This window comes from Astatotilapia calliptera, chromosome 14, assembly GCF_900246225.1.
Source record: "Astatotilapia calliptera chromosome 14, fAstCal1.2, whole genome shotgun sequence".
NCBI lineage: Eukaryota > Metazoa > Chordata > Actinopteri > Cichliformes > Cichlidae > Astatotilapia > Astatotilapia calliptera.
Window position 1 is genome coordinate 26,336,827 of NC_039315.1, and position 26,574 is coordinate 26,363,400.

General features: G+C 42.5%; 1 protein-coding gene across 12 annotated transcripts in view; it reads left to right on the top strand.

Annotated features, from left to right (window-relative positions):
• The window catches only part of mecom (MDS1 and EVI1 complex locus), a 123,920-nt gene that overhangs the window by 25,834 nt on the left and 71,512 nt on the right, over positions 1 to 26,574 (top strand). For all 12 annotated transcript variants that reach the window (XM_026191483.1, XM_026191471.1, XM_026191476.1 and 9 more), the window contains exon 2: positions 13,955 to 14,301. In XM_026191483.1, the coding sequence (XP_026047268.1) occupies positions 13,955 to 14,301 (347 nt within the window). The remainder of the gene's footprint in view (positions 1 to 13,954; positions 14,302 to 26,574) is intronic.

The following is a 26,574-nucleotide window of genomic DNA, read 5'->3' on the forward strand; positions in this document are numbered from 1 at the left end:
GTTTTTGAAGAAGTAGCTACTTGCATCGCCTTATTAGTTCAAAGGTCATTTGAATAGTTGGGGTCAGATATAAGACTCAGACAGAAGGAGCGAGAGGGAACGAGTGACCCTGGCCCCCACGATGCTGCTCAATGTGTTTGTAAACAGGATGTCATTAACACTGGGAACTGGCCAGCCTCACAATGACTTTTGTCTCCTTCTGTTGTGTGCATGTGTGAGACAGAGGCGTGTAAGGCTGGGAGGCAGAGAGAGAGTGTACGGTTGATACAATTTCCAATGAAACGCTTCGCATACTTCCACTGATAAATCAACATCCCACAAATGCCCTTGTACTTTTCTGTCCAAATAACATCCAGGTTGACTTTGTCACATCAGATAAGCACCAGCTAATGTGATGAAATTTATGGCTCGGCGTGGCTGCTGTACTAATACAGCAGCAGATTGTGTGAAGCTGTGCTAAGTGCACTCAACTGTCAGCTCTTATTGTGGTGTCAGTCCTTCCTTCTAATTAGTGTCCTCAGCGGGCAGGAAGTGGGCCTGGGCTGGACTAATCTGTCAGTGAGGCCAGACCATCCTCGCCCAAGCGACTGTTTCCTTAGATAAACCCAGAGGCCTTTATCTAAGAGAGTTGCGACACTCAGGGGGCCTGGGAAGCCCCTAGTGATTCTGTTATTAGTTCTCAGATCTACATTTTACACACTTAATCCAAAACAGATTTAATGTACAACACGTCTCAGCTTTCATCTAGGTATTTTTATACCTTACGGAAATGTGAAGTAGCATCTTTTGGTAATACTTTCGTATCGAACCACCGATCACCGTGGTGACAGGTGTTGATTGAGCATGAGAAGGAGGAAGTGTAGTGAAGGACACTTCCTGGCAGACAGTTTTATCAGTGAGGGAGCAAAGGGGTCAGAGAACGGCTGAACGAGGTTATCACACTCATGTAATCATGTCCTATATGCGAATGGTCCTCCAAGTGCCTGGCAGAAGCCGAGAGCTGCTGACCAAGGTAACTGTCTCTTTCATATAAACACTGTGTGAGTTATAACCGAATGCTGGGTCCATCAAGTGCAGAAGTTGTTTCTTTTGTTGTCTTCTTGTGTCTTGGTTCTCAGCGTGCCGCTGGAGTTCACAGAATAGTTGGAAAGGGTGTCCAAAGGACCTGAGGTTGCTTGTGTATTGTCTAAGGGCACTGACACATCCTGCAGGGAGATAGCGCTGCTTGTAAAGATTAGCAGGCTGTCTTTCTTGACTAATGTGTGAAGCAAACAGCCAACTTGAAGTGCAAGATATGTAGTTTAAAGATGTTTGTGGCTCATTGTCTCTCGGTGCGAAACAAAGTCACGCAACAGCCTGAGGCAGGAAAGGAGAAAGTGCAAAGCGAGAGTGAATGGGCTCCTTTTCCTTCCCTTGCTATGTTTCCTTCGCACCCTCCCTCTATCCATCCTTCGCTCCCGCCTTTTCTCTCCTCCTTTCCTCACCACCAGCGGGGTCCAATTCCTCCACTTGAACGCTCAGGGCCAGCAGCGGACTGATTAGACCCACACCCCCAGCCGCGCTTCTCTGAGGACTCTGCAGCGGGACGACTTCAAATGCACCTCGCTCCTGCCACCCCAAATAAAACCTGACTGGTCCTAATGGACATATTTTAATCTCCCTGGGTTATTTGAAGATTTCTTCAGCCCGCTGCTGGCCACAGCAGAAACAAATTCCTTTCGCTTTGTTGATTAAACTGCCGCCTCTCCACCGTTGCTTATCATACAGCAACGAGCCGCTCTTTTTAATTAAAAGTGAGACACCACAAGTGTGCAATTAACAGCTGGTAATTATAGAGCTCTTCAGAAGTGCAACACTCCACCTTCATTTTCAATTATATAATGGACAAGTGGCTTTTTGATCTCCAAATTAGTGAACTCTTGTAGTATTTGTTTTGTGGCAGATTTGGGGGGTTAATAGTGGCCTATGGTGGCCTGCCTCTTCCGTGATTGATGCAAGAGCAGAAAAAGGGATATTAAAAACTAAACAGTCCATCAGGAAATGCAAATCGCACCTTCATGTTAATGAGCAGGCAGCGGACCAGGCTGGCCAGCCGTGGCGTTTCATGTGGGAAAAGCAAGTGCCCACTCTGCCGCAAACTGATTAGTACATTTGAATTTGAAAGTTTAATTAAGTGCTTCTAATATAGATCGTTTTGGAGGGTGACACGTAACATTAAATGGTTTGATACTTAATTCAGCCGGCTTTTGATTGCAAAGCAAGCACGGGTAAATTTGTTGTGTGAGAGTGCTATCCCAAAGGAGGCAGAAGCCATGGACTTAATTTTAAACGTTTAACTGATAACTGATGAAAATGTTTTTTAATGACCGACGCAGTCTTTGAGTGTATAAAGCAGAACACTTGTACAGTTTTAATTACAATTGATTTCCATCTATGTACACGGTTGCGGTATTGTTAGTTGAGAGTTAGCCTTCTTTCACTCAGTCCATCAATATGAAAAAAGTAGACCCTGATTGATTTCCGACTTCATGGGTGCGTGCAGCGGGGTAAAATGAGGTGATTATTAATTGATGGAAACACTTTAATGTCTTTGGGGGACGCTTTCCAATGCCGGACCTTTTTTTTTTTCCTTTTTTTTTTTTACCAGAAGTGAAAGTATCAAGTATTTCAAAAGTAAATTACCGTTTTGGCTGTTGTGATTTGTAATTGCTTTATTTCCCAAGTCAATAAAGTTCTTAAATCAATGCCCCTTTTTCACTATAGAAGCACAAACACCCCTGTTATATTGTCTTCATTTGCATGCTGACTCTGAAATCAAGCTCACATTTCTTTACATAAATATAATCAGATGTTAGAGATAATAAGATCTCCATATTAAACTGGTAAAATACGAAGTTCAGCTGAGTATGACAACTGTCTTTTGATGAAGTTGAACTAAAATGTTTCAAGGATTTAAAGTGACTTATATGATACTATTATATTGAATTCATTCGTGTAACAGATTTCTGCTTTACTTTATACTTGCGGCTGCGTTCAGGCAATCTGTCATTAATTATACAGTCATGTCACTCCAAATATGTATGTAACCATAGAGGAGGGGAGGGGGGAAGCATGAAATCAACAGTCCCAAGTCACTCAAGCACTTTGGAATTTTGCATTGGTGAATATTGGCAGTTCAGTGTGAAATAAACACCAAGTATTTAAATTTAAACCAGGTCATTATGAATGGTTCTTAAACAAAATGTCAGTCATTAAGCAATGCCATGTGGCTCTGCTTAGATTTCCTGTTCAATTTAATTTAGCAAAAAAAGAAATGGGGGGGATTTCTTGTATCCCGTCTGCATGGAACGCTGAACACTTGTTACAAGTTGGCATTTCCCGTCTATTCCCCCTGAATGAGGAGATGGATTGTCAGTGATGTGTTTTTGATTGTGTGTATGTGTTGCTGTGTGCATGTGCATGTGTGTTCTCAGTCTAATCTGAGCTGCTGTTACTGTCATGTCCCTCTCCTTCCCTCATTGTCCCTCTGCATTCCCACCTTAATCTCACTGTCATTTGGCAGCTGTCACTCTGCATTTATGCCCACCTCCTACTCCACACACACGCACACAAACACACACACACACACACACACACACACACACACACACACACACACACACACACACACGAACACTCCGATTCCCTCACCTGCATGAAACACCTTTTTTCAAGTGAATTTGAATAAAGAAAAAAAGAAGCTTTTTGATGTATCATCAGACGTGTCATCTAAACAATTTAATTTACACCAAATTCTAGCTACACTTTAGAAATTTTTAATAAATTGTTTCTTATGATAATAATTTATGACACTTTTTTAAAAATACAATAAAAAATACAATAAAAAAAAGAGTTTCATATTCAAGAGGTAAATATGAGCCTCCCTCAGTCCTCACAGGGCCCGATAATGTTTATGCCTGGACTCCCATGCAGTGCTGTATAGTGTGTTACACAGGAAGACAACAATCCCCATACAAGACCAAAGTCCTACTGTATTGTCCAGTTAAATCACCTCCTAAATAGAGGGAAATTGACATCCATAACAAATAACATAACAGCTTCAGTGCTCCGGGGGGGATTTTGTTGCTCGGAGCACAGGGCTGAATGTTAGCCTTCCAGCAATCATTAAACAAACATCCTCTCCAGGACCTCTCCATGCCTGGGTCTATTCCACATGTCACACTGTGGTTTGGAAAGCCTCCGCATGCGCAGACATTATTGTATGTAACAAGTTCTGTAACAAAGTTAAGGTAGAATTGGCCTGCTGCTGCGTTAGTGGTCAAGGCAAGCAAAGTCTGAGAGTAGAAAAGCAGCCCTCAGACAAAGTCTATTCATATCCAGAAATATTAAATAGAGGATGTCAGGTGGGTAGTAGGTGGTCACCTTGTCACATTAAAAACACTCTCAGTTTTCTTTCCTTACCAAACAGAGACCTCACTCTGAATGAATTCAGCTCTTTAAGTGGGTATCGGGCCTGGTGTTTTGAACCTGTATCCGACATTTTTTTGAATAATCTGAGTTTGTATGTTCTCATGCTTCCGAATCCTTCCAGAAGGGGGAGGATCAGTAATTCATGTGGTCCATTGTGCATGTTTGAACAATGCTCACACTGATAACCTCTGACCCTCAACTGCAGTGGCATAACAGTTTCAAGAGGCTGCTTTATGTGAGAGAAATGAGAAATGGGAGCTGTGACCAGAAAAACAAACTCTTTGAAAGGGGTCGATGAGCAGGACAGGTTCAGTAGCACCAGGATTACACAGTGGTATTAAAATCGCCACATCCATAGAGAACCCAGGGTGTACATGTCTCTGTTTCTTTCTCACTTTTTTCGGTTTGTTACTTTTGTGTGTGTGTGTGTGTGTGTGTGTGTGTGTGTGTGTGTGTGTGTGTGTGTGTGTGTGTGTGTGTGTGTGTGTGTGTGTGCGTTTCTCCAAGTGATGACTTTGAGTTTGTCACATGTCTCAGCCCTGTGTTGAAGGCCATTTGTCAATGGTGGAATCATTATACATGTTCCTGTCCCCCTCCCAGATGGGCATGGTGATCACCACTGACCCCCTGTGACGACCACAGCACCTTCATTATGTCACCACGGCCACCCTGTCACTACAGCAACTCTTTAACCGTCTGTGTGACACCCCTGGGTGAGACTCCAATCTCTCATCCGGAGGCCTGCCTGTCTCCGAGCTTGTCACTCTGTGCGCACACTGAGTCTGGATGTCTCTGTTGCCTGTGTGTTTACACCTTACTCCATCTGCCTTTTTTTAATCATTATATTGTATTAAACTTTGACAAATCAGCCCTGTAACTAACAGTAATATTAGTTACTGGTTCCCTAAACAGCTACAAACAACATCTTTCTATCATCTATTAGACAACTGACAACTAGACAACTGAACCGTCAATTAATAAAATAATTTCCTAGTGGGCACTATAGATATACATTTTGTCCTTCCCAGTGGGATTATTATAGATAACACACTGGACACTACACTATTACCTCTCCCCCTATTTTCTAATCAGCAATTATTCAATTATGTCCCAACAGTTGGAGGGTATTGCCAATGTCGGGTGGGAGGGACCCCGGGGCCCCGCAGAACGCCTGTGATTAGTGTTGCATCTGCAGAGAGGTGACAGAATCCCTCTTCAAATATTTTGTCTTCATTTTACGGCTCTGAGATGCAATTATGGAGCAGCAGTTCATTACAGCAGCACGCAGCGCTTCATGTTTTATGCATGTCGCCTCATTTAGGGCCTTTATTAATGAGCCAGGCCTGACCAGGCTGCTTGAGACTGTACTGCAGACTGTGCGATGGCCACCAATGGCTTGTGTTTGTGTAGGTGTTTGCGTGCTGGTGGTATGAGTAAGGAGGAGTAGGGAAACGGGGGGAAGGAAGGAGAGTGAACCAGAATGAAGGCTAGATGGAAAAACACAATAAAAAATGTCACTGAGAGAAAACTGAATGAAACAGAAAACGCGTGTGGTCAGTGCGGTGGTCACTTCGCCGCTGTGCCCTCTATATACCCAGCAGCCGGCCTCGTAATGCGGCTCTAGTGTTGAGACTGGTGCAGACTGGTTTGGCTTTAAGTCAGTACATTGAAGGGGTGGGGGCAGCAGGGGTGACTAACCGCACCTCCCTCCGCAGAAGAAACTCCATCTGCATCCAACATTGAGACAGATGAGGCCAATTTGGGTCCTTAAATTTCTGGGCTGTGATGGATGTGGGGTGGCTGTGCACGCTGAGAGGTTTGCGAAGGGAATGGGCGAGAGAGAGGGGAGACAGGTGAGGAAAGTGAGAAAGAGGGGGACATTCAGTGTGACACAGAATGTGAGAACAGGGAAGGAAAGAAGGGTGAAGGAGACTCACCTCTGAGCATGAGTGGTTTGAATTTATTGCTTAAATTGGTGTATTTATTGGATTTTTATTTTACTCTTTGATGTACGGCGCAGACATAGAAAGTTTGGAGACATGGGGTCAAAATTGTTCATAAAGTTTAGAATTCTTCTGAGTGCACAGGACACACACACACACACACACACACACACACACACACACACACACACACACACACACACACACACACACACACACACACACACAGTGGAGTTATGGAGGTGATATAATGGGGTACTCGATCCAGACCCTTGACCTGACAAATTAAGCTATGAGGCTAACAGCAAACATCGGTATGTCTTTATGCTTGATGCCCGCACACAGTATGTTTTGGCACTTTCTTTGCAGGTTTCAGCTGAAGCAAATCTGAAGCTAATGTGCCGGAAATGCGAGTAACCAAAAATGTCTTTGTTGGATTTTTTTGTTTGTTTTTTTCACCGCTGAGCTTCTCTTTTCTAAAGCAATCAGTGTTTGTACGGAAGGCAGAAATTCGAGGACAACATTACTGATTAACTGATACTCACTGATCTCATTTATTTGCATCTAATTATTGATATCTGACACTTAGATATTTTACGTATCTTCATGAGTTACAAACTACCTTCTTTAACATTGCAGATTTTGAGTAGGTACAGGCTGTATTTGCCCACAAATGTGCCCAGCTTTAACTGACTAATGGCCTTCTTACTGCAGACCAGGGCTCCCATCTGGACTGCAGATCAGCCCCCTTTGATAAGAACTACCATCCTCAGGCCTACATAAATATTTTATCAAGTATAATGGAAATTGTCAAATCAATCTAATTGTGTAATGCATTACGAAGACATCAAACTCAAACAAAGCACATATGCTATCATTTCTTTTAACGACCAGGCCAGACCGGGCCAGGCTGGGCCTGGTTGAGCTGGCGGTTTTGTACCCAGGGGGCCTTCCGCAAGGCTGGGGTGGCTGGCAGCAACCACTCTGGATATACATCTCTCGCAGACTGGCCTCACTCACATTTCATCAAAGGAATCAATTTCTCAAATGTGCACAACTGTGAGCCATAATTATATTAGGGCCCAATGGCAGTTAGCCATGACATGAAAGAGAAAGAGAGAGAGAGAGAGAGAGGAGGTAGAAAGAGAATGCTCATCTATGCAGGTTTGAACTGGAATCGTTGTTATTGTTAAAAATGGGCAATTTTTTAGGTCAAACATATTTTTTTAGCTTTGGTGAACGTAACTCTTCCACACATTTTTTTTTCTAGATTTTATAGGTTTGCTTTCATTTTTCTATAGCTTAGTGGAAGATTGCTGATGCTGCTGTCTAAAAGGAAGATAGAAGGATGAGGACACAGAAGCAGGAAGATAGATGAAAGGAATGGCGCAGGTGACCAGAGCAAACAAATCAAAAGCTTAGGGTGTGTGACATGCTGCAGGGCGCTGAGCTGGGGGTAATTTCAGAGGAAAACACGTAGGAGTTTAGGGGATTAATGACCTTTGTCAACATGTTCTTTACACATGTCACTTCAGAGGCAGGCACTTTTTAAAATCTTGTTTATTTGCACTTCTACTTCTAACTCAAGCAAGCAATCAGCAGGCACTCATTAGGAAATTAAGATCCGCGTCTCAACACAGGCATGCTCATGAGTTGTTGTTGATTACTTCTTTACTTCTGTCTGTGGCTTTACGATGGATCAGGCAGATTCCATAAACTTTGTATGGCCACAGTCTTAGCGTGAAGTATGCTATCCACTATTCCCCACCATAATCCCTTTTCACCTTATAGCTTTCCCCTTCTCTTTACATTTACTCCTGCTCGTTCTTCTCATCTCCTCTATCCCAGGGTCATTGTATAATGCAGAGGGCCCTCTCTCTGTGCACCAGCTGATGTATGGCTTGTGGAAACAATGTGAGTACTGGGCTGTTATTCTGTTTGCTTTACATTTGACAGGCTTGAGTTAGCGTCCGACTGGGATCCTATCTCATTAGGCCAAATACTAGGCTAAAACAATCATAAAAATCATTTGGCAACTGGCATCCCACTTAGGAACACCTGTCAACATACAGGCGGAAGATAAACTTGTGAAATTGGAGTCAGGGCCCGGATTGAATCGGGATGCGCGATAGAGATGGAGGGAGGAGTGAGCAGGAGAGATGCCCATATGCTCCATGTTGTTAGCGACTTAATGGTATGAAGTGGCTGGGCTGATGCAGAGACTTCCTTGTTGATGATATTGATTGTGGTTTTAGGATGTAAAGTGTGTGTGTGTGTGTGTGTGTGTGTGTGTGTGTGTGTGTGTGTGTGTGTGTGTGTGTGTGTGTGTGTGTGTGTGTGTGTGTGTGTGCAGCACATCCATCTCTGTGTTCATCAAGATTTCATTCATTAGCGTTTCATTAATAATAAATGTGATTTGTTAATCATCCACGTTGATGTTCCAAGCAGAGTGAATTTTTTTTACAGCAAATTCATAAAGAAAAGGACTTTGTATATGCATGCGTGTCAGTCAGTAGCTCACAACTGCATGAAACGACACAAGCCTCCCCTCAATCTCAACATTTTTTTTTCTTTTATGCAAACACACATTTTCTCCCCCTCTCTCGATTCCTCGCACAGGCTTCTCTCTTTCCCTCTGCTGTTTCTTCCCCTCCTCTCCCTGTCTAAACATACATCTTTATCAAGCGGTTGTTGTCAGACAACATTAGATAATTAATAGGCCATTTGTCAAGCCTGTGAGAAACATGTTAAAATCCCCGAGCAGCTCGGCAGATAAATCCTGGCGCGTACACAGACTCCTTTGTTGTGTCAGCCTGCCATCGGAGCTGCAGATTTACCATTAAAGGACGCTCATTATTAATCACAACTAATGCTAATTAATTAGGTGTCTGTGTGTGTGTGTATGTGTATATGTGTGCGCGCGCACAGGGGACCAGCTCAAAGTTTCAGTTTGTTCCACGGTGTTAATTGGTAACTTCGCCCACAGCCCTTAATGGAGTGTTTTCCATTTGGAATGAGGAGTCATTGACTAAGACAAGGGGGAAAAAACATGGACAATGCTCTCATTAATTAACACTGTGTTAAGAGCTCTGTTCCCGTTAGTGTGTGTTTATGTGTGTATGTGTGCATGTGTGTGTGTGTGTGTGTGCGTGTGTGCCAGCTTAAACATTTTGCATAATACAAATACCAATTTGTAATAATATGGAGTGAAGGCAGCTATATAAATGGTATTTATTTAAACATACAGTAACAGAGCATTACTTACACAAAACCATCTTTGATGTATTTTCTGGTCTCTCTGGGAGTAAGCATGAAAAGCATAAGAGAAATACAAACACATAAAGCCATTAGAACAAAATTTTACATTCACATATTTTTATATGATTTGTTTAGATTTTTACCACATTCTGTCTAACAAACCATATCTTGTTTTAAATGTGGAAATTCTTGGTGGTCTGAGAACCAAATGTTGACAGATAAACTGTGGACAATTGCCTAAAACTGTTGTTGTCGAGCTACCTACAGATTTGAATGTTTGTGCTTCGTATCAGTCAGTTCCACAGTCACCCCAATGGACCCACGGACCAAAAGACTCCCTAAAAGCGGTGTTAAGGCCTCCATTAAGCACAAAGACAGAGTTAATTAGGAAGCTTATTGCCTCTCCCGAGGCCATGGGGCTCCAAACGCTCTCCTATGCACCCTGCTGAGGGAATATAGCCGCACAGTGATGCACTGTAATTAACAGTACTTAGCAAATCTACAGCAGTCATTTTCTGATTGGCAGTAGCTGTGAGAGCGTTAAAATTAACCAAATGAAAGATAATTATTTTTATGTGTTTTGAATTCAGTCACAGTCTCTTGGGGTATCTTGTTTTTCAGGACAAAAGCAGAAACAACAGCAATCATGCTATGGCCCTTCAGTCGCTGCCACATATTTTGAGTATTTGTGTTTTCAGTGCTCATTTTTACTGCACAGATATTCTTTCTAAGTTCTTGGAACAGCAGAGCAAACTGATTTCCGTGGTGCTTGGATATAAAGCGAAAGCAGGGATGTGATGAAGTGTGCAGTTTTTAAATGTGGATGATGACAAATGGAGGAGATCATATGTGATAATGTTTGACCTGTAGTACAAGGGTAAGACCCCATACATCGCCTCATGCCTGGCTGTCTGTTATCACATGAGAAAAATGATGTCTACAGATAAGCACGAGGGCCGCTCCACATTAGGTGAGAAGTTAATTTCCATATTTCATGATCTAAGACCCCCATCAATCAAGTCTTCGAGCTCTTTCTCTGGTAAATGATTTGTACTCTGAATTGTCCTCAGGCTCAGTAGATGAATGATGTTTTCATCTCATTGTATACTATGAACAGACATACAGTGGAAAAACTCTTTTCCTAACTTCACCCACTGTCTACAAATAATAAAACTCATGCTTTAGCTGACAGATTATATATTTTTTTTAAGTCTTAATATTTTTGACTTCTCCAGCTCTTCCTCACCTGCTAACAACAAGACGCAGCCAAATAATTAAATAAAATACAGACAAAGAATAGAACTGGAAAAAAAGACACACAACAGCAGGAAAGACAGCGGATCAAAGAACCAAAAAAAAAAAAAAACCACTCAGAGAGGAGGGGTCGAGTATGTCCACAGGTAGGTTATTCTCTCTGTAAACATATGTATCCATTTGTCCCGTGGGTGCGTCCTCTTGGCGTCCCGTCAGCACTGGCTGGGTCACACCTCCATTAGGGGCTTTGTCACAGTGATTAATAGCTCTTTCTATCATCTTTAATTCACTCCCTGATGATGGCGGCCGTGCTCGCTGCTTGGGGTAATCATGTGATGTATGAGTTCGCCCAACACATTGTGGCAGAGGTGAAAATCATTCCACCCATGCAGATAGCAGGACCGGGAACGAATGTTTTCCCTCTTAATAAAAATTAATGAATTTGGCATCAAGCTCAACCATTTGAATACATGATGTATAAGTATGTGTGTGCATATCTGTGTTTATTCAATAAGCCAATATGTGCTTTCCTGTGCTAATGGCTGATTCTGATGAGGAGATAATTTTGTTTCCCTCACTGTTTTGCTTTTTGTCTTTTGGATACATAAACATCAAAGTTTCTCAGGAGTGCACCCCCCCCCCCCCCCCCCCCTCCCGTGCTTGCTGGTACTATCTTGATGTGCAATCTGTGTTATTAATGCAGTTGAAGTCATGAGCATGCTCTGAGATGGAGTTCCCCTTCTCAATCCAAAATTCTTTCAGAGCTCCCACTTTGATGAAGGGCGTCAGCTTGCAATGGTGAAGTAATGTCCATTACTGAACAAACAAACACGACCGTTTGCTGCATGTAGGCAGAGCATTAAAAATGCATGCACTCGCACACACACACACACACACACACACACATACACACACACTGATCTGATCATCCAACTGCAGTGTCACTGCTGTCCACACACCTAACCAAAGCCCTAAGACTAAATTATCAGTCATCTACACATGAGACCACAATTTTCAAAACTCTGCACATAGCATATTTGTTTTCAGCAATCGTTTACTTTACAGAAACATATATGTTTATGAGCCGAAATGCTCTTGTGGAGTCCAGTGGACCAGAGGAATTCCTGGCCTGAATCAAATATAAACTTGGAGACCAGCGTGAGAGGGAAAATGTCAGAGGAGAAACAGCAATGGTGGGATACAGTTACCTTTAAAAGCTCTTGTCCCTCTACCATGTGGCAAACTTCACATCCAGGCCTCTAACCATGTTACACAGTCTCTGTGCTGAAAATCATTACCCTTACTCCCAGAGCCACATTGGGTTTCATGCCCGGCCCAGTCCAGTCGAGTCTTTGAAAGACGTCTCCTTTAAATTCCCTGGGCCCACACAGTGTGTATGTCAAACACAATAGTTGTACACCGTGTAGACACTGTGATCAGGTATTGCTGCAGGGAATGACTATCAGAACTGCTTTAGTTGTAAGTACGCCTTGACAAAACATGCACGCACAGGTGCACATGCTGGATTACACAGAAAATAATAATATAACAGAGAGCTGATTCAGCAAACTATGTTCATGCATAGATTTTTTTTTCTTTGCCACAGCAAACACACAGTTTGACAGGAATTATGATTCTTACTGACAGAGGAAAACATCTTATGTACTACTTATGCAGTACTTTACAGTTTTACATTCCTCTTCACCACAACTTGTGTTCTGACCTTGAGAAAAATGGAGTCTGCATATATTTACAAATGTGTAGCTCGCTGGTCTTGGCTTATCTTGTGTGTCGAGTAATGTAGCAGTGCTAAGTTGGAAGCATACAAATATTGAAGTGCATTGGTTTTGTTCAAGTCTTAAGTTAATTTCTCAGGTTAGTTCATGACCGCCTGTGGCCAATCACAATGCCCCATTTATTCAATCAGACACATGTTTAATTCAAGGCCAGTGAACAAGAAGTGCGTGTGTGTATCTGGGTGGATCAAAGGTTCCGTGGCTGACAGCGCTGAGGTACAGTGTCACACAGGAAGCCCTTCAGGAATGTTCCTCATCCCAGGGATGGGTTGTTGAGCCTCATTAGCAGAGCTCCTTCTCCCTGTGACCTGTCAGTGTGTGTTAGGCACAGCCCACCACAGAACAGCAGTTTCCTGTGGATCATTTCCGGCTTTTAGTGTCTTTCTGTCCCACCCTGCAACACCTGGCTAGCAGCCCGTTGCGTTCGCTGGCTCAATTACTGCCTTGCTGTGTCTTTGCTTGCTGGGCGACATCTCATATATGATGTTGTATTTAAAACGTCCTACCTGTACATATGACTTTGTATTTTAAATGCAACTGTTTTTCAAATTAATGTGCTTCTTTCAATCTACCTCTGTTTCAAAGACTTCACAGCATTGCAAGTTTATACCATCACAGATTGTTTCAACACTGGGAATAATTCAATCTTTATTTCACTATTAGGCTCAACAGCCACGTGTGCCATTCTAAAGAAGCCCAGTGTGGGTTGAGGGGTCGTGCTTCAATATCCTGTTTCACTCCACTCACAATAAACCTTAGTGTGTGTCTCTCTGTTCCCTCTGTTTTCACTGCACATTGAAGAAAGAGTTCAGGAAAAAGAATTATAAAACAGCCAGAATAGCACAATGCTGGGTCAACCCTTTGCCGTAGGGCCCAAAAACCTGTTTTTGACCTAATAGGTTTTATTTTAAAAATTAAATTTGCCTTGCTTAATTCCTAAGGCAGGAACATGCCAGGCGAGTACAAATTATAAACAAGAAGTGGGCTCACTTCAGGATCTCCTGTTTTTTACTACTAATTTCCACTGCAACAGAATGAAGGTCCCCTTGCATGATACATTTGCTGTTTCCAGACCCGGAGGCCCTTCTGTCTCCTACTGTTTATTTGAACTAATCAAGTTTTCATATGTTGTCCTTCATCTCTGAAGTAAGTTAAAGAGATGGGAACAATAACCCGTTGCCACTTTATGTCATTGTACATGACCCTCACATCAAGACTTCTTGTCTCTTGCAGGTGACGGAGATGATAAGATACCTCTTTATCCATCCGACATCTTAGACGACGTATGCGGCTCTGATGGGGATCCTACACCTTCTTCGGCCCTGCCAGAAGACCCGGGATCACCTTCACTCTCTGACGATGAGTCCTCTCCACAGGACCATCTGTCATTCCAACACCAAAGCATCTTTTTCCCACAAGAAGATCTGAGCATTCCCTTTGACTTTGAATTGCGAGAGTCAACCGTCCCATCTGGAGGGCTGGGCATCTGGAGCCGCAGGAAGGTGAACGTCGGGGAGCGATTTGGACCATATGAAGGAGAGCACAGGCCTTGTCTCCAAGATCCTACTCAAGGCTGGGAGGTAGGAACATATACAAACTCCTGTATTTCATTATGTTATCTAGTGACAGGGAATAAAGCTGGGAAGAGAGATGTTTATAGGTGGCATCAAAGATCCTTTAGGCAACCAGGGTGTCCAGATTAAAACAAGAAGCGTTTATGTGCATTTATGTGACATAACTGCATTTCACTATGTTTTTTCTACAGCAGTAGTATCACACTTTTTGACGAGACGGAATTTCCTTCCCCTGTACACTGTGTAGCGTTCACATCAGTCCACTTTTTATTTCCTTCCATGTCGTCATGTTCACATTTAGCACAGTGACCACAAAGTTGTTGCTGCCGTTTGTTGCCCAATGATGTAATGTTAGGTCAGCGCGACTGAAAGAAAGTGAGTTGAGCTCGTGCTCTTAACTCAATTAAAATGAAAAGCCATAAATCCCTTCTTCATCCCGGTTAGGGACCCAGTGCGACCACTGGCAAATCACATATTGGTCAGGAGACACAAAAAAATCGAATGCAGGGTCACGGCACAAGGTCAAAGGTTAGATGTGGTCTCTGTCAGTGTCAGGCTAGTTCAGTTTTATGGAGCAGGACGGAGAGGCGCGGGGGAGTATTGGCTTCATTCAGACTCCCAAAATAGATCCTCTCTCATTTGAACGTGAGGATTTAGTCTTTGAAACTCAGGGATTTGTAGCGCAGAGCCAGGCTCATTAAGAAAAGCCGACCATGCAGCTCACTGAAGTGAGAAGTCAAGGTATATAAAGAAAACGATGATTCAATACAGCATTTTTCCTCTTTGTAGAGTCTAACTACAGAGAACGTTTCCGTGCTGCACTTTATAGCTGACTGAGAGCATGTTGGTAAAATATTAACATTCAGCTCATATAAATAGTTTGGGATTTGGACTCGTCCTCAGTTGGTTTGCATCATACAGCATTAATCCAGCCCATCAGTTCAAACTTAGTGGTTTTTGGTTTGGAGAAAACCAAAATAAATTTCTGCTCCTTAGCTATTTTATTATTTCTTTTTAAGCTGAATTTCTCCAGGAAGCAACTTCTACCTCTTTATCAACTGCAGAGCGGGATGCAAATATAAATTTGCGTTAAATTGAAGTGATGAAATAGTCTTTATTTAAGCCAATTTTCATGATATAAAATCATAATATGAAGTCCCTGTCTCTCCCAAAGAGATTTACAGCTGGTTGAACAAGCTCTGGGTTATTCTTTTTCCCAGGGAAGGAAATAAAGAAAAAAGGTTTCATGAATTTTAATCCTGTGGTAATTTATGGGGAGCTTGAATAATAATATGTATTTAAGAAGCTGAGGAGCTTGGATGTGAGTGTGCATATGTGTGTGTCTTGGTGCAGGCGGATGGGGGAGTTGAGGGGAAAGATGGGATCCTGGCGAGGCAGCACTGTATCACAATGTTTAATTACCGCCCTGACAGCAAGCCATAACTCTTTCCATTAAGTAAATAAGTTGTAAAGAATTTATGATGAAATGCCACATTATTCAGAATGGATATTCAGTGATGACATCCCTCTGCATTAAATATGGTAAACACCATTAAGCCCTCCTGACCCTCCCCCTCTTCTCCCATGCCCACCCGTTTACTATCCCTCGGCCATCGCTCACCCCACTCCCTCCGCCTTCCTTTTGCCTGCAACCCGTCAATATGCCAATAACCCTGCGGAGGGTCTGTAAAAATAAAATTGATTTGGTAAATGTGAGCTAAGATAGATATGTTTGCTTTCATCATCAATCCCGCACAGCGCAGCAAGGTGATGTCACCGACCGGGGAGCGATAAAGTGGCGCTCCCATCTGGAGCTTTTGATCTAGGGCTCTGAAGCAGCTCAGGCCAGTGGTGACAGACTGGGGAAAGTTTGTCACCAGGGAGGCCACCACTTCTCAGCGCCATCACCATAAATTTGGGAGCTTTATTCATAAAGGGGAAGAATGAGTTATGACAACCATGATGCTTTATGAATACAGGAATGGTGACTTATGGGAAAGATAGCTTCTGTAAATAAAAGGCAGAGAAGCAGTGGCGAGGGATCTGTCAAGCTCACCTACGCTGTCGCATGCAGAACCAAAGTGCTGACCGTGCTAGCAGTTGTGTGCACAGTGTGAATGTATTTGTGTTTGTGTGCATGCTTAGGCAATTGTATTAGTTAGTTGTGTTGTTTTTTATGAGCGAATTGTGTTTGTGCTGAGGATTGTATAGATCTAATGATACCTGTGTCAGTCTGAAATCCTTCAATCAGACACTAGTTCAGAATGTGAGGAAGAGCTCTGCCTTATCACAAAGAAAAGTTAGAGCACTAGAGGAAGAAAGATAGAGAAATTGGGGTCCTGAAACAACTTTAAAGATATGTCAGAATTGAATTCTCAAAACACTGAAAGCAACAAAAACCTTTAAGAATTTATGTGTTATTCAATCTAATGCCTAAAATAAGCAAAAATATTTAAGTTGGAGTAGTAGTATGTATAGGTTGTCAATTAAATTTAAGCAAATATGTGGCAACGACTTCTTATTAAAGCTCAGATTTCTGATTCCCATCATTTGAAGCAGACATTCAGAGCCTTGAGAAAGTCCAGAAGGATCAGTAATCCAAAGTTTGTTCCATGAGACAAACCATCATCATACAGCAGCAGTTTAATGATCCAAAACGCACCTCAGAAATTTCCAAAACTACCAAGGAGACCGAGCTGTCATTTTTCACGTCACAATCCCGCTCAACGGCAAAGGGGGAGAATATCAAATACTAAAATATTTTGAAATGCATTTTTTAATTCAAATTCAATTCAATTTCTTTATTGTCCCACAAGGGGAAATTAGTTTAGCAGCAGGATAAAAATAAACAGAACAATACTATAAAATAATAATAACAATAATAATGATAGAAAGTTCAAGGACAATTATTTGCCATTAAGGAGACAAGACGCAGTAGGGATAAAAGAGACCTGGAGTCTTTTAGTCCTCCTCGGAGGTACTCTAAAACGGCGGCCGGAAGGCAACAACTCAAACTCACTGTGAAGTGGATGGTTCACACAATTAATAATAGAATGAGCCTTTCTAAACACATTTCTATTGTAAATGGCCAAAAGTCCATCTTGCCAACGTCCTGAAATTTTGCTAGCAGTTTTTACCAGAAGTCCCAACCGATTCTTATTCTTCACCGTCAGGTTACCAAACCAGGCAGCAATACAAAAAGACATCACAGATTCGATAAAACTTCTATAAAACAAGGACAACATCTCAGATGAGACATTAAAAGATCTAATTTTCCTTAAAAAGAACAGTCTTTGTTGAACTTTTTTAGTAGTGGCATCAGCATGAGATTCAAAACACAGTTTATGGTCAAGTACCACACCTAGATATTTATAACTCTCAACTATCCCAATATCTGCAGTTTTAATGATAGTAGGTGATGACCTATAAGACGACTTCCTAAAATCAATAATCATGTCTTTAGTTTTTGACACATTAAGTGAAAGGAAGGACTCATCACACCAATTCACAAAATCATCTACAACCTGTCCATGGCCTGACTCATCCCCCACTAGAAGACTGACGATCACTGTGTCGTCAGCAAACTTCAGGATGTGTCTGTTCGTGAAACTGCTGCGACACTCATTTGTGTACAGAATGAACAGAAGGGGAGAGAGGCAGCAACCCTGGGGTGATCCAGTAGAGGAGGAGAGCACAGATTGTCACAGATTCAAATATTGAAGTTAATATTATGGTGCGATGAAAGATGCATTAAATCTGAAAGAAATGTGGGTGTAAATGTTTTACATACCGATGGTGTAAGATTTATTCCTTTTTAACAAAAACAGAAACATAAATGCCGCTTTATGACTTAAGATTCATATTCAACTTTAGTGAACTAAATTTCATGACAACAAGAACAAATTTCAAATAAATCCAAATAGTGTTAAATATCTTCAGCTTTGAATATAATTGGGATCTTGTAAAACAAACAAAAATAACCGTATTGCATTCAGCCTTTCTTAGAATAAGGATGTTATGGCCTGCACTTGCCCACAGTATTTGCATGTGTTTCCCCATGGCCTCCTTGAAAATACTCTTAACGCCTGGATGCCCACCAGTCCATATTCTGCTGTCTCTTTCTCTGAGTCGTTAGCATTGAAATTCAAACTCCATTTGTGTCTGTCCTCTTCTCAGCAGCAGCAACAATAAGACAGACAGCTAAAGTCCCGGAGAGAGTTATCCGGCACTCAATGAGCCTTTGGGCTCACCCAAACTTGGAGCCCCACAGGATTATGGTTCCTGGGCTTAGAAAACTGGGTGCCTCCTGCTGGAGGAGCACTGGGCGGAGCAGGTTAGGGATACGAGAAGGGGTGGGATGGCGGGTGGGGCGGGACAGGGGCGCTTAGGGTCTTTGTGCACCTCTTGAGGGAGAAGTGGAGGTGGAGGTGGAGGCGATACTGTTGGTGGCAGTGGTGGTGGTGGGGAGGTGGTGTAGGAGATTAGCAGTGATGGTGAATGGGAGTAGAGGATTAAATGGCTGGGCAGGGCCTTTCCAGGCTCTGCCTGTCTTCTCAACCTCCCAGTCATGAGAGGATGGGAGGATGGAAGGAGGAGGAGTGGCAGATGCCTGACCAGGAGGAGGTTCATCTTTTCACTTAGTGTCAATTCAAAACGGTGTGCTTGTGATTAACTGCAACACAATAATAAATCTTAAAATTCAGGTTCGATTTGTTGATAAAACTTCATCCTAAATAACCTTAAGCAGTCACATTGATCATATAAGGGAGGTGTCGGGTCATATTTACTTAACAGCAAAAATAAATAAATAAAAAAAAATAAAAAATCAATCTGAAGTGTTTTGCTACTTTAGCATTTTATAAATTTACTATAAACTAGGAAATGAAGCATTTGTGTGTCTGCATGCTGCATGTGTGTCAGTGTATGTTTTTATGTATGCATGCGTGAGACAGAGTGTGAGAGTGTAGATGGAGGGCGTTTCAAGAGGGCGTGTTTTTTGTGCACGGATAAGCTGCTGTCCTGAATGAATGCAGATGTCTCTGGCTGGCTGTCCGCCTGTCCTCTGTGCGCTGATGGCCTGTCACCTCTCTCTGTCACGAGGAGAAAGAGCCACTCTCAGTCCTGGCTAAAAGCCTCTTAATCCCCCAGCCCCTGCCACATCCCATCTACTGTCAGCATAGATGGCCCTGCCCACAGCAGCGCTTAGAAAGGCCAGCACTAGGGATGAACCTCTCTGTCACTCACGCGCTCCCTCAATGGGCACACATCTTCACATTTTCACACATTTACACACACGCGCGGGCGTAGTTTTCAGAAATTCAAAGTGAAAAAGTCTTGCATCTACAAAGGCAACGTGAACAGCGGTTGTCAATGCATTGTGCCGTGCGAACACAAGGCAGCGCTGACATCGTTGTGGGAACCTACGAGAAGCGCACCAACAAAAGCACCAACTGACCGCTGGGACACTGTGTGCAATAACACAGGAACACTATCACTGAGGTAGGCAAGTACAACCACCAAATGTGTCACCCAATAGACAGGATGTTCTGAACAAGACACCTTGTTATGGCTGTGCTGCAGAGGAAATATGCAATTTAATCACATATTAGTGGCAATTACAGGGATATAACTGAGATCTGTGTGTGTGTTACTACTAGTTAAATTTTCCTGATATCTGAGCCCCAGTCACTCCCAGGTTTATTTTTCAACTCCCATAATTAAACTATAATAAAACAAAAAACATTGCCATTGGAATGACACTCATGTTGGAAGATTCCACCACTCACCCTTTACATATCACACAAATGATTAGTGACAATGCAGAAAGTGTCGCTGCTGTATACAAGGTTCTGAATATGTTACGATGCTTTTATGCAGGAAAACAAATCTTGCACTTCAAATCGAAATTATAGCTGTCACCTGCAGTTTAACTCTGTAAATCATTTTCTCCTTATCTAATCAAACACTTCAGCCTTGCCTTGGCCAGCACTACCAGCAATGATAATGTCAAGATACCCTGACCCATTTAATATCTGAAGGTAAAAGCAGTTTAACCTTTGAAGAATTCTCCGACTTCACCATTCGTCTTCTCTGGTGACATTGCAGTACATACATGTTCAAGAGAAATGCTGCACAAGAGCAAAGCAGCCTTTTAAACAGTGTGCAAACAATATAAATTGCATTCTTTATGAGCTCAAATGCATCATATATGTCAATGTGATCAATCACAGTTTTGTTCTGCTATCCCAACCTGTCTGTCTACTATATTTAAATAACAGGAATTCATAGATGTCAGGAAAAAAAAGCATAAATTTGTAACAATTTACTTACTTCAGTTAGAAAACTAACTGAAGTAAGTAATTGTATTGTTATATTTCAGTTTTTACTACTAGTTTACTAGTTTTTACTAGTAAACTAGTAAACTGCTAGGCAACAAAAACATCTGAGATGTTCAAATGTTGCTGTGTGTGTAGACTCCCATGAGTCAAAACAACCCCAGAAGTGCATTCACCCGTGTGTGTCAGCATCTTGCCCTTGTCTCTCCTGGTGTCTGTGAGGGAGATGGGCTTTTTGTCCTGTGTAACTGGATCTTGATTGTCTTGGACGGCAGTGATGCCCGTTCAAAACCCCCAAAGACAAAGCAAGCTGGGGGTCCATCTCCCTGCCTCTCAGCTGACTGATAATCCATTTCTTTGGGTTAATCTGTTGCTTGTTGGTGCTGGTCGAGGCCAGTGTGTGTCAGTTGATCTGGGTGTTCGAGAGGTGGCGGGTAACTGATGTTCTAATCTCATGTGAGAGGAGCGAGAGGAGACGAGACACATTCATACAGACCGAATATAAGACATTACGTGTGAGGGTATTTACCGAGAGGAGTGCTGGGTCAGCCAAATCCCCCACTTTCTCCAGAGGCTACTGTTCTCTTGTTAAAGAACATAAAAACTATACAGATTTCTTATCCCCCCTTCTCCACCTTCTCCTCTTGGTTCCCCCGCCTCCTGCCTTTCCTCCGTCTGAGTTCCCAGCAGGGAGAGGAAGCTAGGTTAACTAACTGAACAAAGTCAGAGTGAATTGCAGAAGGACAAAGGCAGGCGTGAGTGGGGGCTATGCCAGTTGGAAGGTGTAGCCAGCAGCACAATACCAGGTGAAGGAGGCTCTCACCAGGGATCCATCCAAGCAGGGCAAAGGTCACCAGCCTTATTAGATCTGAAGTGAATGGAAAAACCTGTTTGATTGAAGAAGGAGGTCAGAAAAAGCAGGGATGAGGACGGAGGAGTCCACGTATTTCAAAAGCTCAAGGCAGGGGGCATGTTTCTCTCCCTATTATACCTGACACATCTGCAAGCAAATGTTTGAGGAGCTGATAGTGCATGGTGGGAGTCAGAAAACACACATAAAATGCTCTGTTCTTAACAAAGGAGGCTCTGGAACGCATGCAGAGCAAGCTCAATAACGCAGTGACACATGTCTAGACAGCCACAGATATAATGGAATTTATATGCAGGTATATTAACTCACGGGGGAGATATAAACGCTGCTGCCTTGTAACACACATTTAGATCATCTATACTCGGCTATAGCATCTATAGCACTGTTAATACTTCTGATAGAAGAGGGAATCCTCAAAGTGAGCCTTAAAAGCTGTAACAGCTATTAGATCATTTACAGGTCGAAGTAAAAGCAGAAATGAGAAAAGTTTACCAGCTTGAGCTAATTCATTAGATCCATGAAGCTGGACGGCAATTAGAGAACGCTTGAGCTAACATCCTCTTGTTAATTTACAATTCTGTTGGTAGTAAATGTGGAGAAAGTTCTGAAGTAAATATAGAAAAAACAATTAAAAGAATGAACAATGACTCCACCCGTGTAAGGAGCAATCAAATCAAACGCATCTCATCATCTGCACAGATCCTTATGCAAAACAACAATACTACAAAATGCCATTATTCGCTTACACAGCAGCACTGCATGTTTGAATAGTTCATCCATTTTCACAGTTCACCAAACCCAGTGAAATAAATGCCACAGGTTTAACACCCAAACACAGACCCACAAAATGTGCCCTCTGCACTCTGCACAGATAGGAGTGAAAATGAGGGGACCGCTAAACAGCATACAGGAAGCCGAGGTGATGAATTCCGTGTGCGGAGCCATGGAGCTAGGCCCATAGATACCTTATCTAGGGGGATTGATAGGGGAAGCACCTTCCCTTAAAACACACCACTGATTGTTTCCAAATGTCTTCCCAATGGGGTGGGTTATAGTGAGGGGGTAGACGGGGACTCGGGGGCAGAGTTTGCAGGTTTTTTATTGGTCCAGTCTGAGGAAATAGAGATGGAATAGCAACTTTGTCCTGGCTTTCCTGCCCTGTGTTGCTGCTAGTGCTTAACTACCAGTCAGATCGCATTACCCAGGCAGTAAATCTAAGTACCGGTTAACGCAAATAATCAAGAGCTAATACTGCTCTACAAAACCACTTTCTCAGTGTCTGTGGTCAGAGCTGTGCAAACAGGCACAACCCAAGGCTTTCTGCCCTCTTAGCCTCTGCAGGACTCTCCCTCATACTCTCACAGCTATTATCACCTACACAGAATCATAATCTCCACATACATATATGCGTCCATGTATTCCTTATGAATCGTGCACATTTCTATATGTATTGTGTGGCTGGTGTGGTTTGAGTACCTATTATTTGGTTAAACATGGTAAAATCTTCAGACCAGACCAAATTTAGCACAGTAATGTGCTCCACCTTTCCCCAAGTACTCTATATTCGTACTCCATTTACAATAGAGCACGTCTCAAACCAGAACTGTGAGCAGCCAGTTCTAGAGGGAGCGAAAGTAGAGGCCCAGGGTGGCAGTAATGAGGTCTTAACCCCGACTTTGCTCTATTATGTCATAATGCTTTAATTTGAGCCATATGATAGGCTGCTGTGCACTCTCGTGTTATTGGAAAGTCAATATTTGTGAGCTGGCCTTGTCTGTTCCCCTCAGATGTCGTCCCGGAGTGAATGAAAAAAGAAAAAAAGCCAAAAATCACGCAGGAGCAAATGATTGGCAGAAAAGAGGACCACACCAGGTTGTTCCAGGGTGTTGTATATACTGCTTGGTAACGCGAGTTATTAAAATGATAGGATCAATTAAGATGTCTCATCTACTCTGACTGCATGAATAAATATAGAGAATTATGTCACACGTGCCGCACTGGTCAATAGAACTGTGATTAAAAAAAACACCCTTTTAGTATAACTAGTATTGATAGAAGTATTACTGCTAGTACAAGTGTACAGAATAAATCAATGTTAGTTATTTCCTGCACATTTCACAATTAATGTAAATGTTTGGTTTTACATTTACCTGAAAAAAATGTTCACTTTACCACTGTAGGTCCATATGTATTGTTCCTTTATATCTCCAGTCCACCATATTTCACTATATTTTCAGCAAAAAAAACTTTCAACCTTAGTAACTTATATATAAACATAAGTTAATTTTTGAGATTTGTGATTGTTTACTGTAAATGTTATGTTGGGAAAAAAAACTAGTGAATTTTGCTCTAGCTCATCTAGCTAAAAAGCTTGTTCACCATCCCAAACACAGGAAATCCCACTCGTCCCTTGATATATGTTAAATATATGCAGAGAACGCTGGGCTTTTAAATATAAATATTTTAATTGTCATATTGTCTAGTTTACTCAGTGCTGCACTTCTGCCCACACACCTTCGACCAGCCACTCATGTCTGCATCTCTTTCTAATCTAAGCAGTTCTTTGGCCTGCTGATACAGAGTGCCAATTAACAAACAGTGTATGAAATAGTTTGTACACTGTTTGAAGGTCACATTTTAAATTACTCTGGCGCTTGTATTTAATGGGGTTAATTACCTTGGTAATAACAAAGGACCACATCCTGGCCAATAATTGTTTTCAAATTGCTTTCAGGTTGCTTATTAATGATTTAGTCCATTAGTTATTGTCATTATGTAATTACAGTATGGGATGTTTAATTATATTCAGGATAAACATGCATTCCTTTAAAAACAAAAAAAGGGTTGATCGCTTCTTTTAAACGGGGTGAAGAATTTACTGCACCTGCTCATTAAGCAATGAATGATCGGATTCATTTATAACTTTAAATGCCTTTGGGAAAATTGAAGGAAGGAAGGAATTATTGGCCAATGATATATAAGGGCTGCATTTAAAGTAACAGCAAGAATCTTTATTATACCTGTTCTTATGTATATAAGTGTTTTGGGGTTGTTTTGAGGATGTAAAATGAATACAGCTCGTGAGTTTATATATATACATGTTTTTGTTTTTGTTTTAAGTATGGAGCATGGAGCAGGCAATTAATGTCCCCTCATAGCTGTCACCCTTTGTCAGCAGATGAATGCAGCTTTGTCACCCAAAGATAGCGGTTAGCAGATAGTGCTTTTAGAAAAGGCAGTCCCAGAGTGACTAGGAGGAAACCTATGCATAACAACTGAGGGGCAGTCTGGAAGAAGATAGCATGGGCAAAAACTAGACAGGGTAAACAGAAGAGTGATAAATGAGGCAGAAGAGAACCAAAGACAGATAAAAGGGAGTGAAGGGTACAAGAGAAAGAGAAAATCAGCCAAAATGAATGAAAGCGAGACAAAATGAGCTGAGGAGGTGGAGAGGGAACTCGATGTCCTGTCTCTGGTACGTGCTGAGGGAGACAGATTTCCCGGTGGAGTGTTCCCAAGTGTCCCCCTGCAGTCTGTAATAGGATTTTCCAGGCTACAGCAGGTAGTCTGTGAAGGAACTTTGTTCATGGGAGCTCACAGATAAGGGTTAATGCAGCCCAAAGGTTCCTCCACTTCACACGGCGCTTTGGGAGTCTGTCGCTCCCTCCTCATCTGCCTGCAGTGTCAGCACCAATCCGTCACAAAGGATTTCTTCCCGCAAAACTCAGTGGCCATTTCTGACATCTCCAACAAACTAATTGTTGTCTCCTGCTCTGGCAAGTCCTGTGAAGTCCTAACGAGTTAGCGTCTTTTGCACAGATGAAAAAAAGTCTTGCAAAATCTATTTCTCAGCTGAATTACGCTCTGTCATCAGCCCAAAGTGGGAGAGGAGAGGAGGAGAGGATGCAAAAAAACAGATCCTGGTAGAGTGTCTTAGAGCAGAGTTTGGATCATCCACATTCCCTCCTCCAATTGTTCTCTTTCCTTAGGCCGTTTTATGGTTGCTTCCCTTCCCTCCAAGCTACTTTATGACATGCATTGTGAAGCTTTAGAGTTCTGGGCACCCTCTCATTGGGCCATGCAGTGCTTCTCCCCAGCCTGAGTGACAGTGGGATCAGGTCCAACTGCCACCCAGGACACTGAGCCATAAATCATCCTGCTGGCACCAGATTCTACTTCCTGAACAGCTACCAGTTCCTGCAGGGGACAAAAAGGCCTTTGTGGACTTTAGGAAGCAAAAAACCTCTCCTCTCTTTAAGGACTCTGATGTTTATGAGCGATGCTGAGAAAGAATTAGGGAAAAGAGTTTCCATTTCTTGTACTTTCTCTCTCATTAAGCACATTAATAAGGCAATGACTAAACCACTGTTAACTGAATGTGAACACCTGTTCAGTAAAAGGTCCAAATCAGATCAGCTACTGTTTGTTTACATGCATCGCCATAGAAACTACCCACTGAAATGACTTCACAGAGATAAAGTAATCAGCTTTCGGTTTCCCCATGAACCCAGCCTTCCAGTTTCATCTCTGTTAAAATAAAGAACTGCCCTCCCAGAGCTGCAGCGGGCTTCGTGGCCTCCCTTCACGCCTCCCTCACTGTTTTACATTCCTTATTTCCACCAGTCTCAGTCCTGCATGTGTGTTTGGATGGCTCCACCTCACTGTCAGGCTGTGAGGGACGGCTGTTTTCCTTGCAGGCCAGATCAAGACAGGGGATTGGCCCCAGGGGGCCCAAGGATGTGAAGCTTCTGGCATGTCCCGTAAATCTAGGGTTCCATCTCCATTGCTCGATCTGCACCCAGCAATGAGCACATCAATGAGGCGTGAGGATGAACATTCCTCAGACTGCTCTCGCACACAAACCCCCAGGTTTTGCTTGCAGAATAACACCTCGCCGCCCCTCTCTTCTGACTAGTGAGCTGTCCATCTCAGCAAAAAGTCAGTCTTTCCATCCCTGATGAAAGAAGCCCCAAACCCCAAATCTTCAGCCATGAAAAGTTTCACAAAGAGGCTGCCTGCTTCGTGTGTAACCTTGTATTAAATGATGATTATGAAAAGGCGTGTTATTCTAGA